General features: G+C 41.5%; 1 protein-coding gene and 1 long non-coding RNA gene across 2 annotated transcripts in view; both read right to left on the bottom strand.

Annotated features, from left to right (window-relative positions):
• LOC121845789 overlaps positions 1–3015 on the bottom strand; it is a 9645-nt gene extending 6630 nt beyond the window's left edge. Inside the window, exons 1-2 of the long non-coding RNA XR_006082779.1 lie at positions 2876–3015; positions 1134–1391 (exon numbers count right to left, since the gene is read on the bottom strand). This is a non-coding gene — a long non-coding RNA (uncharacterized LOC121845789). The remainder of the gene's footprint in view (positions 1–1133; positions 1392–2875) is intronic.
• A 6229-nt stretch (positions 3016–9244) lies between these two features.
• Positions 9245–12665, bottom strand: LOC112239529 (SRY-box transcription factor 4). The gene has a single exon (XM_024407974.2). It carries the CDS (start codon positions 12124–12126, stop codon positions 10993–10995), a length of 1134 nt encoding a protein of 377 aa, XP_024263742.1. The 5' UTR covers positions 12127–12665; the 3' UTR covers positions 9245–10992.
• Positions 12666–14309: the final 1644 nt, after the last annotated feature.

Below are 14309 nucleotides of genomic sequence, written 5' to 3'. Positions count from 1 at the left end.
AATCATAGGCCTTTTCAAAAATTCTCTCTATTTTATTTAATCTAATAAAAGACAAAAATCCCCAACGGCATTTACAACAAGCAGAAGCTGCAACGGAAACAGCCTTATAACCGGCATGTGCTTCGTGTAGCCTATTCTCCCCCACTTTATCGCAATGCAGTGTGGCAAAAATGTGATACTGCCGACTACTACTATGGCAACACGGGGTGTGCACGTGTGGTTCCATGAGCGCCGTAGGGGGCGGGGGCTTTGCCTGAATTCTACGAAGAGCCCCCCTCTCGCGTCTTTTCATTGGCTCTCAATGACATCATTGAGGATGAGGGTTGTATAGTGAGGTAACTTCTCCCTCTCTTTCTCTCTCCAGGCGAATTGTCTGGTGGATAATACATGTAATAACGTAATCTATAAATGCCAGCAATGTGAACAGATGCGTGTAAATCACTCCATGTAATCATATACAAGGCCCTCAATGCGCAACATCATCGTTCAATCCCCAACCCCCTCCCCCACATTTCAGAGACGCTGTCCAGCTTCAGCCTTGCTGAAAAACATAGTTCACCGGCTAATCATTTAACTGGCCGTCACATGGCTTTTGTAAACACAGACAACACGCTGGTTTGAAAACAAATTCTAACTTTATCAACTTAACTATGCAATTTCAACAGAACATAAATAAATCAAACATTTGAATAAAATACACGTTGTCGCCTAAGACGTAAACGAGGTAATAACAGTCTAAGCACTGCCAAGTCTAAACCAACCACACCAATTTACGCCCTGCAACTCTGGAATGCACATTGAAACTCTCAAATACACACTACAACTATGAAATATGCCCTGCAACTGAAATACATCCTGCAACGCTGACATATGCCCTGCAACGCTGAAATATGCACTGCAACGCTGAAATATGCACTGCAACACTGACATATGCCCTGCAACGCTGAAATATGCACTGCAACACTGACATATGCCCTGCAACGCTGAAATATGCACTGCAACGCTGAAATATGCACTGCAACACTGCAAGTGCAACTTTGTTTTAGGATGGGATGTTGTGCACCAAATTAGGAAACAAGCGTCACTCCACAAGTCTTCCCTGAAGAAATGGCTTTGGAAGCGGGCTAACCTACCCATGTTGTCCTTGAGGGTCCGATGAGACACCTATCCAATTTGGAAAGCCTTTGCTGTGATGTGCGCCGGGAGATATAATCCAATTTCGATTCCATGAGTCCTGTACAGGTCGCGGGTAAATCCGCCACAGTGTAGATGGTTATTCAGAGGTCCTGCAGCTAAACTCCTGTTGTAGAGGTACGGCTCCAATGTACGTTTTCCCAGGTCAGGCCTCCCGAAAAAGAAAAGCTTTTCAAATGAAACAGGTTTCAACCCACCTGAGGATAGCAGAGGAAAAACAAAGTTATTGAGGGCCTCTGTATTACTCACAGTTTGGGCAGAGAATCGAGTTTGAAACGATAGACAAGTTAGTGATAAACACAGGCAGACAGATGTTGGCTTGTTTTTAACAGTCCAGCAAAGTGGTCGATGAAACGAATAAAATAAGGCTAACAAAAAATACATTTTGACGTATGCAAACTATACTATCGTATTTACTTAGATAATCCTCAACAAGTTCAATTAAAAATGTATTTAAAAAAACGTTATTCGGTGTTTTATAATGAGTGTAGATTAAGGAACACACGCCGCATGTTAAAGACGTGTAAAACCGGAGAATTCCCTGCCCATCAAATTAGAACAGAAGTTTCCATGGTTTCAGAACAAGATTGTTAGACTATTCGTTTTGCAACTTGGGGTGGTAAAGCATTCATTTAGACTAGAAGTTTCAATTCATTTTTGAAAAACCCAATATGATTAAAAAAAATATATATATATATAGATATTTACTCTATTCTATGAGGCTCAAAAAAGAGAGACATTCGTATACATTTGCATCCATAAATGTGCACGTTTCCCTTCATAACCACTTATAAAAGGCATTAAAACCTCCGCAATCAATTATTTCCAATAGTTGATCACTTTTCTGAAGTCAAATAGGCTTATTTTCTACTTTCTTTTCGCATTCTTGTATTCGCATTCTTGTATTCGCATTCTTGTATTCGCATCCTTTTTGGTGAGTATGGAACAGAACAAAGGGAACGTAACAAAGAGCCCACCACACCGACTCACTGTGCTGTGTCTTATACCTGTTGCTCAATGCTCACTCCCTAAACTACCAGGACTTCATCCGCCTTTATTCGTTGTCGCGTTCTGGAATCATAATAGAAGACTGTAAAATATTCCATTTGGTCTTGTTTCAACTATTAGGTTATATCCAAATAGAGAAGCATACATGCACCTGATTGTACTGTTCTCAATTCTTCACAACAGCAAAAAGTGTCCATATCACTCTGAACTTCACAATGTAATTATTTATATAAATAAGCCTACGAATTTGTCATTCAAACGTGTATTTTATCCAAACATGTATTACTAAAAAGAAAGTTCGTCGTCACGCGTAATTCTCTTTCCAACTTCCCTCACCATCCAACTTTTGACAGCTTTGTCTCCTTCAACCCATCCCCTTGAGATAAACACCACGAAACTACTACAAACTTCGATCCATAGAGTTTATATATGTCAATAATAAACGAGTTATTTAGGGAGGATATAAGTACATTTGAAAGCATCCATGCGCTCGCTCTCTCTCTCCGGTCTCTGCGCTGCATCAGACAAAGGAACGCTCCTCTCGCGCTTTGTGCTCTCAACTTTGCGAGCTGACGCACCAACTATCAGCAACTTTTTTATATTGTAATTAAATCTAATAAAAATCTCAGCAAAAACAACACATGGCATAACATTCACTTTAAAACCCACTTACCGTTGCATTTCCTATGTTCGTGGAAGTCGTCCGTTTCGTTTGGAAAAGTTTAAAAGTGCATATTTGGGTTGTGTTGTTGGCGCTCTTTGTCTGCACGTGTGAAGGGGAATCTTGGCCGCGCCTTGTTCATTCCAGTTTCAGTCCCGCCCTCTAAATAATACTAAACAACAACCAAGAAAACAACATCATAGGTACAGTATATTCATAAGATTAACACTAACAACATATTACTCAATTAGTATTTGATTTTTGTTTTTCCAGCTATTTTACGCAAAGACGGTATATTTCCACATAGACCGTTACTTCGGTAACTCTTTGTCCAGAGACCTCACTGTCTGTCCTTGTCTGGCCGTCCCTCTCCCACATCATCTAGGGACAACTCTGATGACTGACATAACTTGGACATTTAATAACAGCTTTAGTATGGACTTGTTGTCTTTATACCAGTCAAATGAAAGGAGAGAACTTTTCTAACAATAGAGAAGCTGAGAGAGATTATAAGGCTTCGTTGGTTAGTTTATGAAGCTTTATTAATGTTTGTTATGAATAAGAGGAAGGAACAAAAACGTATAACAATTTGGAACTTCTAGACCTCAAAGATTAAAAGCTTTTATAAAATAGAATAGTTATATTATATAATACATATTTTTTTAATAATACAACTATTGATCTACAAAGCCTTAGATTGCCATGTCTCTGTGCAGAGCTTCCAATATTCACCATATTCATCCTCAACATTCGTACTTTTTAGGAATAAATAACATACAAAGTGTGAAATACATGTTTACATTTAGCAGACACCCTTATCCAGAGTGACTTACACAAGCAATTAGGGTTAAGTGCCTTGCTCAAGGGCACATCAACAGATTTTTAAATCTAGTCAGCTCAGCAATTCGAACTAGCGAGCTTTCAGTTACTGGCCCAACATTCTTAACCACTAGGCTGTCTGCCACTCTAACAAACACAAATCCATTGGATTACAAATCAACACTATGCCCTCAATTAATTCTATTAACTGTGTATTTACTGTTGAGGAGACTAAACAAGTATTCAAAGAAGAGCAAGATAAGCATTGTGAAATCTTCAACCATGAACTTGAGTATTGAAAGCACAGAAACATCACCCACTGTGTAACAATTATATCTACAGTGGGGAGAACAAGTATTTGATACAATGCCCGATTTTGCAGGTTTTCCTACTTACAAAGCATGTAGAGGTCTGTCATTTTTATCATAGGTACACTTCAACTGTGAGAGACGGAATCTAAAACAAAAATCCTGAAAATCACATTGTATGATTTTTAAGTAATACTTTTTAAGTACTACTGTATATTACCTTTATTTAACTAGGCAAATCAGTTAAGAAAAAAAATCTTATTTACAATGACGGCCTACCCCGGGTCAAACCCGGACGACGCTGGGCCAATTGTGCGCCGCCCTATGGGACTCCCAATCATGGCCGGATGTGATACAGCCTGGATAACAAACCAGTAGTCTGAAAAGATCTCCTGCTGTGTAACAAACCAGTAGTTTGAAAATATCCATATCCAATGTGTAACAAGTCAGTAGTTTGAAGCCAGTAGTCTGAAAAGATCTCCCGCTATGTAACAAACCAGTAGTCTGAAAAGATCTCCCGCTGTGTAACAAGTCACTAGTCTAAAAAAACATGTTCTTTGTTCTGAACTGCCTTCCAGCATAACCTGTGAAGAACCCACAGACTCCAAATGGCACTCTAGTTCCTTTATAGTGCAGTACTGGTAGAGATAGAAACAGTCTGGCTGGTGTATCTAGAGATAGAAACAGTCTGGCTGGTGTATCTAGAGGTAGAGATAGAAACAGTCTGGCTGGTGTATCTAGAGGTAGAAACAGTCTGGCTGGTGTATCTAGAGATAGAGATAGAAACAGTCTGGCTGGTGTATCTAGGGATAGAAACAGTCTGGCTGGTGTATCTAGAGATAGAAACAGTCTGGCTGGTGTATCTAGAGGTAGAGATAGAAACAGTCTGGCTGGTGTATCTAGAGATAGAAACAGTCTGGCTGGTGTATCTAGAGGTAGAGATAGAAACAGTCTGGCTGGTGTATCTAGAGGTAGAAACAGTCTGGCTGGTGTATCTAGAGATAGAAACAGTCTGGCTGGTGTATCTAGAGTCTGGCTAGAGATCTAGAAACAGTCTGGCTGGTGTATCTAGAGATAGAAACAGTAGAAACAGTCTGGCTGGTGTATCTAGAGGTAGAAACAGTCTGGCTGGTGTATCTAGAGGTAGAAACAGTCTGGCTGGTGTATCTAGAGATAGAAACAGTCTGGCTGGTGTATCTAGAGATAGAAACAGTCTGGCTGGTGTATCTAGAGGTAGAAACAGTCCGTCTGGTGTATCTAGAGGTAGAAACAGTCTGGCTGGTGTATCTAGAGATAGAAACAGTCTGGCTGGTGTATCTAGAGATAGAGATAGAAACAGTCTGGCTGGTGTATCTAGAGATAGAAACAGTCTGGCTGGTGTATCTAGAGATAGAAACAGTCTGGCTGGTGTATCTAGAGATAGAAACAGTCTGGCTGGTGTATCTAGAGATAGAGATAGAAACAGTCTGGCTGGTGTATCTAGAGGTAGAGATAGAAACAGTCTGGCTGGTGTATCTAGAGGTAGAAACAGTCTGGCTGGTGTATCTAGAGGTAGAAACAGTCTGGCTGGTGTATCTAGAGGTAGAAACAGTCTGGCTGGTGTATCTAGAGGTGTATCTAGAGATAGAAACAGTCTGGCTGGTGTATCTAGAGATAGAAACAGTCTGGCTGGTGTATCTAGAGATAGAGATAGAAACAGTCTGGCTGGTGTATCTAGAGATAGAGATAGAAACAGTCTGGCTGGTGTATCTAGAGATAGAAACAGTCCAGACTGGCTGGTGTATCTAGAGATAGAAACAGTCTGGCTGGTGTATCTAGAGATAGAAACAGTCTGGCTGGTGTATCTAGAGATAGAGATAGAAACAGTCTGGCTGTGTATCTAGAGGTAGAAACAGTCTGGCTGGTGTATCTAGAGATAGAGATAGAAACAGTCTGGCTGGTGTATCTAGAGATAGAAACAGTCTGGCTGGTGTATCTAGAGATAGAAACAGTCCGTCTGGTGTATCTAGAGGTAGAAACAGTCTGGCTGGTGTATCTAGAGGTAGAAACAGTCCGTCTGGTGTATCTAGAGGTAGAAACAGTCTGGCTGATGTATCTAGAGGTAGAAACAGTCTGGCTGGTGTATCTAGAGATAGAGATAGAAACAGTCTGGCTGGTGTATCTAGAGGTAGAAACAGTCCGTCTGGTGTATCTAGCGATAGAAACAGTCTGGCTGGTGTATCTAGAGATAGAAACAGTCTGGCTGGTGTATCTAGAGATAGAAACAGTCTGGCTGGTGTATCTAGAGGTAGAAACAGTCTGGCTGGTGTATCTAGAGATAGAAACAGTCTGGCTGGTGTATCTAGAGGTAGAAACAGTCTGGCTGGTGTATCTAGAGATAGAAACAGTCTGGCTGGTGTATCTAGAGGTAGAAACAGTCCGTCTGGTGTATCTAGAGGTAGAAACAGTCTGGCTGGTGTATCTAGAGATAGAAACAGTCTGGCTGGTGTATCTAGAGATAGAAACAGTCTGGCTGGTGTATCTAGAGATAGAAACAGACTGGCTGGTGTATCTAGAGGTAGAAACAGTCTGGCTGGTGTATCTAGAGATAGAAACAGTCCGGCTGGTGTATCTAGAGGTAGAAACAGTCTGGCTGGTGTATCTAGAGATAGAAACAGTCCGGCTGGTGTATCTAGAGGTTGGTAGAGAAAGACTGGAGAGGCATATGGAGGTGGATTATTTTTGTTTGCGGAAGAACATATTGAAGTAAAAATGACGACGTTTCTTTCCGTTTCCATAAGTACAGTACTTTCGGTGTGAGTAAGGTGAGGTGGACAGATTGACAGACGTCAACAAATCATCATGACAACAAACAAAAAACAATTCAATGCACTGTCTTTTCCTTCCTTGTAGGCCACTGGTAATATGAGTGAGTGCATGGCTACTGGGTGACACTTGTTACCTGAAGGGAAGCCTCACCAGGTTACTGCAGTTTACAGCCAGAGTGATGTTGAAACATATATATCTTTGGCTTTGGACCAATGAAGGAGCAGGTTGAGGTTCCCGAGTGGCGCAGCGGTCTAAGGCACCTCATCTCAGCGCTAGAAGCGTCACTACAGACACCCTGGTTTGAATCCAGGCTGTATCACAACCGCCTGTGATTGGTCTCTGCACAATTGGCCCAGCGTCGTCCGGTGTAGGCGGTCATTGTAAATAAGAGTTTGTTCTGAACAGACTTGCCTAGATAAATATATAAAATGTGCAGGGATTACAGTAAACACACCCACTCAGACCCTAACTGACAATCCAATTTAATACATTTCCTCTCTATATAAATCCCCCATACTCCCCAGTATCCACTGATTTCCACAGGGTAATTTCTCTACTCCCACTAGCCCGGAAATCAGCCCAGCAGTCATGCCTTTCCTCTCTCCCAGCCTGACACCCTCCCCTTCCCCCAAAGAGAGGAGAGGGGGTGGCTGAGGCTCTAGCCCCCCCTCCCTCCTGCTGGGTTTTTACTGAGCCACTACCTTCATTCACCTCCCTCTCTGTAATCAGCTGAGCTGAAGGGGTGAAGGGGGGGGGGGGCTACAGCAGGGTAGGTATGAGATAGCTGCACCAACTTCCACTATCCGGTTAGCTAATAAAGTGGCTAATTGTATGGTTCTTAGAAGGATTCAAATACAGAATGGAGAGGGATTATGTCAAAAGGTTTTAGTCCTTAAAAGGACTATTCCCAATATCCATTCTAGCGTACCACTTAGGTTGAAGCAATGTATTAGAGTGTTCATTCTAATTAGGGTTCTAGAACTCAACACAGCCTTTTTAGTGCGTAGTTATTAACATAGTAATAAATACCAGGTTAGAAACTGAGAGAGAGTGTTGTGTTTATTAGACAAGCCTGGGCCTGTATTCGAAGTAGGAGCGCTGATCTAGGATCAGGTTAACCCACCCTCCCGTACATGTCATCTTATTCATTACTCTCTTAAAAGGTCAAACTGATTCTACTCTTGAGACTCTTGAATGTGAATACAGGCCCAGCCTGTTTGCTGTGCTGATTTGGGATGTCTCATCCTTGCATGTAGCCAGCCAGGGCCCATCCCCCCACATACGCTAATACACTGTGCTGTCTGGGGAAGGGGGAGGGGAGGCACTGTCTGGGAGACAGACATGGAGCTAGGAAGTGAATACATGCTGACTGCTGAATACCATAACCCTTGTAATGCCACTATAACATCACCTCCCAAGGAGACGTATTTATAACGATAGTTAGGGTAGATATTGGCCAGGGGTAGGGCCGTCATTGTAAATAAGAATTTGTTCTAAACTGACTTGCCTAGGTTAAATAAAGGTTAAATAAACATTCATACACGGGACTGATGTTATAGACCATATTAAGGTACTTCTACTTCTTATACAGTATGTCTGTGAGAATGTGTGAAGTCTGGGGTCTTCCATGTTATCACTCCCCATATAAACCATCATAAACAACCACTGCTTTACCAATACAGGCCTTGCAGCCTTTACACTAATGCCCTACATTGACTAGTGTACAGTATGCCATTTTCATTCCCTAAAAGGAGCACTTCTAATGCACGAGTAGGTTTTGTATACGTGTACATTATTTGTGTGCAGTAAATGTACACCCTGTTTTCATGTTGTTGTTTTTTTAAAAGGCAGCATTTCTATACACGTACAAACATCAGACCAAGAATGCGTCAACAGAGAGGAGGAGTACGGTATAACAATGATTGTAGACTGTAAACATCAAGTATACATTAAAGTAGTGTTTTGATTTTTTTTTTTAAAAAGGGATCTTCTAGAGATCAGACAGAATGAGTCGACAGAGACGAGGGATGTGTTTCAGTTCCAGCTGATTTTTATTTCCTTCTTGAAAAAAAAAAAAAAAAAAAAAAGTTATGTACAGAATTATCAACAATCTGACAGGCAGTGAATTGACACGATTAGCTGGCATGAGTCCCCCCCTCCCCCTCTTTTCAAAACTGTTGTTATGGCAATGATTAGACAAAACAATATTCTACACAGCATATTGCACAGAAATGGGATGAAAATAAAGTTAATATATTTAAAACTGTATATATATATATATAAAATACAAATCCTGAACAACCACCTTACACATAAGTAAAGATAGTAGAAAGCGATCAGTTCTAGTGCCTGTCATGGTATAGCTTAACTACACATAAAACACACTATATTTTTGCTTATGATACACAGTCAAATGTACAAAGATGTTTTCACGGTTTTGTCCTCATTTTTCTTATCTTTTTTTTTTTTAATCTTTTTTTTTTATATATATAAACACAACAGCTATAACCTGAATCTGAAATACAAAATACTATTCATTCACCATGCCATAAGATACTAAAACAATTAGCTAGAGTTAGCGAACAAGTAGAAAAGATTACATATTCAAATACAATGAGAAAAGCAGAAGGTCTACATAATTGTTGTTTGCGGGAACTCAAAATACGCAATTTGAATATTACTTTATATGATTTTATATTCTTCCATCCAGTGGTTTTTACCCCGAATGTCGATATAAAAACGCCAAGAAATTGTTCATTTAAAGCTACAATCTTTCTTTATTAGGCAAGATTCTAAAATGAAATGCAGAAGTGTGCCTGCTCAAAATACTGTGTGTGTGTGTGTGTGTGAGTTGAAGCGCATGTTCACAGGGGTATTGAAATGTGGTACTGTGTCTTTAAGAAGCCTGCAGATTGATACTGTAAACATGGACAGAAGGCCGATTCATGAGATAACCGGCCACCTGGATCTTTAAAACGAGGAAATCCAAACAGCGATATACACCGATTGACACCCCCTTTGATATATATCTGTACAAAAATACACTGACAAAATAAACAAATGTTTCCTCTCTTTAAGTGTCCAAAGTCTACATTGAACTATAAAAAATCAAAAGTGAAAAGTCTAGCCCTTCTTTCAGCGAAGGAAACAGACGGTGAGGGAAAACATCATAACAAGACCAGTACAAGAAAAAACAAACAAAAACAATTAAGTCGAAAATGTTTTGGCCAGTATATAAATACATCATATAAAAATGTCCTCTGAAAAAAATGAACAAAATGAAATTCGAGGATGAAAAAAAAAAAAACAATCGGTGAGAATTTCTCTATACAATATAATAAAACATCAGAAAAAACATAAAATAATTTTGGTCCTGAATTGTAGAGATGTGTATAAAGTTCAGCACAGATTTCAGTTGCGTTTGAATCCTGAAGTTAAGAATTAAAACAGCTGGTGATTTTTTTTTTTTGGTTCCTTTTAGGTAAAAAAAAAAAGGAACCAAACATAGCGCCCATCTATCCATTTAAATAACCCTAAAACTAGTTTCAACTGTTCGACAGTCTAACATACATCTCAGTAAAACAGAGGACAGGTAACATCATGCGTTTTATCTTTTAAAAAAGGTTTGACTTTTAGGTCAACAACCCACCTGGTTCATAAATCCATCTGCCTCGATGACAACAACAAAAGGCTGTCCAGACATCCAGCCTATTTCTGTACCTCTGTAAGGCTTATGAAGTTCACTTGGCGATCATAAAAACGTTTCTCAACATGTCCCTTTTAAGTAACTAACATTGATTAATAAAGTATAGCTGACCTAAACCCGCCATCATTATAATCGTGCAAATCAATCACAGTTTTCCAGTTCTGATCGAGTGTTTCTTTCAATAGGACCCGATCACTCCTACTCAGGGCGCAACAATATCTTCCTCTCCAGTCGAGGCAATACTTCAGCTTACTTGTAGCCATGTCTCATAATAACAGTCGACAGTTGATTCTTGAAATAAAAAGCAAGTTATTCTCTCGCTTTGTTCAACAGTCAGCACGTGGGGACTTGCAGTCTCTTTCTCGGCGGGAGGGACCCTTTGTAGGTTACGGTAAAAATCACTTTACCGGAATCCCTTTTTTTTTTTGCTTAGAATAGTAAGACAACATTTCCTGCTTGTGGGTTTTCTCGTTCTCTATTTCTCTCGCTCAATACGTGAACACCAAATTAGAAATGGTCGACTCTAGCCAGTCTCCTGAAATCATCTCGCTCACCTCTGGGGTGCAGTAGTCGGGAAACTCAAAGTGAGAACCGGAGCCCGACTCGAAATTAAAATCCAAGTCTCTGTCCAAAACCGAGGACCCAAAGCTTCCCAGAGACATGCTGTCAAAACCAGGGCTAGAGTTAATGTCCAGTAGATCATCCTCAAACTCCTCATCTGATGAAGAGGATTGGGAGGAGGACGAGGAGTGAGAAGCGGAGGGAGTAGGGGAGGACGCCCGCATAGTAGTGTAGTCTTCCGAGGCGCTGGAGGGAGACTCGCCGCCCTGCCTGCTGCTGGCTGTCGCGTCCTCATACAGGCTGAGTGGTTCGCTGGAATCCGCGGAGCTGCTGAGTGTGGGACTGGCGGGCACCGCTGCTGAAGACGGGCTCACACTGTGGCTAAGGCTGCTGCCCCCGAACACATACATACGCTTCTTCTTGTCAGGTATTAGTTTGGCAGCAGAAACAGACTTGGATTTGTAAAGAGAATGGTGATCTGTGCCGATGACTTGTTCTGGGAATGATGGTGTTTTGGTGCTGTTCCCAAAAACTATTTTATGAGGTTTGCTGGATGATTTTGAGCCACTCTTTTTAGAAGATGGTTTCATGCTGGTGTTACAGTTGCTACCGCTGATTTTTCCCTCCTTCTCGCCTCCCGGTTTGGAGCTGCTGGACTTCACCTTCTTTCTGGGCCGGTACTTGTAGTCTGGGTAGTCCGCCATGTGCTTGAGTCTGAGCCGCTCCGCCTCTCGTATGAAGGGGATCTTGTCGCAGTCTTTCAGTAGCTTCCAGCGCTTGCCCAGTCTCTTGGATATCTCCGCGTTGTGCATGTCCGGTGACTGCTCCATAATTTTACGCCTTTCAATCTGTGACCACACCATGAAAGCGTTCATCGGCCTCTTGATGTGACCGGTGGGTGTTTTGCACCAGGCGGGGTTCAGTTTGCCTTCCCCCGCGGAAGAAGCCGTGGATCCGGGGCTCGGTGAGGATGCCATGTCCAGGTCCATAGCTCCGGAATCGGACGACTCTCCCTCGAACACAGCCTCGGAGCTCTCCGCATTACTTGTCTTCTGTACCATGATTATAATGTCAATGAGAGTGCGCCTGCTTGCTCTCCAGTTCAGTTCCACACAGTAGGTTTATTTTTTAAAAGAAAAGTATTTTATTTTACAATTCTAGCTGGCTGTGTGAATAGAAGTCAGTCCTGAGATGTGCCGAACCGGAACCACAGGAATCCGTTGATAGCCGTTAAAAATGCTGGATTTGTTAAAAGTTCTTTTTTTTCCCGAGTCTCTGTAATATGATACAGAACGAACGGTGTAAAACTGTCCCCCGTTTTCCACTCTGTTTCCTCCGACAATGCTTTATGTAGCCTAAGCTAATCAACTCTAGCAGTCGTGTAGGACATAAACATGTGCCGTGTAAGCAGCGGAAAGCAAACTGAGTGGCTGTGTGAGCGCACTGACACTGAAAATGTTCAAAGTTTTTAAAGTAAGGTAACTCTTTTTCTGCATAGCTTTTCTTTCCGAGCACCATGCGGGAAGAAGCTTGTTTCACTAGAACCAGGATCCACCTTTCAGCTGCGCACTCGGTAACTTTCAGCAGCCTCTAATTTCTCCCCGTGCAGCTTTATCCTTTTCCAAAGATATAATGGCGATACAATTCAGCCAATCCGTGGCTGTCTCTACCCTGTCTAGTGCCAAGACCACGCCCAGTTTCTTCTCATTGGACCAAAAAAAAAAAGAAGTAATCTAATAATAATCAGCGCGTGCAATGAGGAGCTTTACGTCTGACCTCATTCCAGTATACACACAAACCTCTCTTTAAAGAGACATACTTATGTTTTGGACTTTTTCTACACCAACCAGCCATACCTATATCATTAAGGTGTTGCTGTATGTATGGGAACCAGTCTAATGCGATGCATCATATCATTCAGAGTAGTATAGGCCTGCTGTTGCATAAGGGGAAGCATGTAACAACTTGTTCACTTTGTTTGGACTGTAATGGTCTATTATGATAAAGAGATAATGTTTGAGGGAATATATAAATAGGTTCTAGCATATATTTGTATATGAGTAATTATACTAATTTATGATAATAACATATCCTGGTTGACCCTTCTATAATACAGAGGTGTAATATGATGTTTATAACAAAGTCATTTGTATTTAATTATATACTTATATTTTTATGGCCCCTACAGGTTCGTCGGGTTCATAACAATAACAAACATGGCATAATGTCACTCAACAGTTCAGTGAGTCTCGTTTTATTTCCAGCGCGAGTGCATTCAGTGCAAGCTCTGCTCGCAAACACGGAAATGTCTAGACACATGCATGCGGACTCCCTCAGTTGAGTTGTTGTACTGGTGAGAAGAGATTCTTCAGCAGGCTCCGCTTTCACCAGGCTGACTCCGAGAGAGGGCGGAGCCGAGGACGACACGGGCGTTCCTTTGTCACATTACGCACGCCCAGCACTCACTGCTGTAGCTGGCGGAGAGGAGAGAGGAGAGAGGTGGAAGCTGAGACTACACAGTACACTTTATTTATTTTTTAGATACAAATGGCTATGGTAGACCGGAGAGCGTGGTAATAAGACACACGGGAGAAAGCGTTTTTACGCATGAGGCATGAGCACTTTTGCGCACGAACATTGAGTGGAACAAAACACAACATTTCATGAACACACAATATTCTGAGTTCTCACATCTACCTCCTAGAATAGAAAGATATTATAAAGACTTAAAACATCACCCCCAGTAGCCTTTGTTGCCAATGGTTTTTGTTATTACACATGTAGACGGCGAATATCACAAAACAACCAAGTTCACTTCTGAGGAACAGCGATGCGTTTTGTGTGTGTCACTAGATGGCAGCGCGGAGCTAAATGACAGAGTTATAGCTACCCTATGAAATAATTCAGACACAGCTCCGCTCCCAGAACTTTGCATATGTAGGAGAGATGAATTACATAATGTTACCCGGTCAGACACTCAGCCAATCGGTCGAACATTGTTTTGCTGCACAGTCCGTAACTACTGAGAATGTTTGTAATTCTGATCACCATTGCAACTTTGTCAAAGGCCAATCAAGTGAAATTCATTCAAGGTGTTATTATTACAGGTAGGCTATCAACCTTTAGCTGTGCTGTTCATTACAGGCAGACCTAGTACACACGTACCGCTACAGCCCATCACGAGACTGAGGCGTCACAGAAGAAGAAACAAAAAGAGATTCTAATAGTTCAACCCGGTAGCAGC

Source organism: Oncorhynchus tshawytscha, unplaced genomic scaffold (genome assembly GCF_018296145.1).
Source record: "Oncorhynchus tshawytscha isolate Ot180627B unplaced genomic scaffold, Otsh_v2.0 Un_contig_178_pilon_pilon, whole genome shotgun sequence".
NCBI lineage: Eukaryota > Metazoa > Chordata > Actinopteri > Salmoniformes > Salmonidae > Oncorhynchus > Oncorhynchus tshawytscha.
This window is presented reverse-complemented; position numbering and strand designations above follow the sequence as displayed.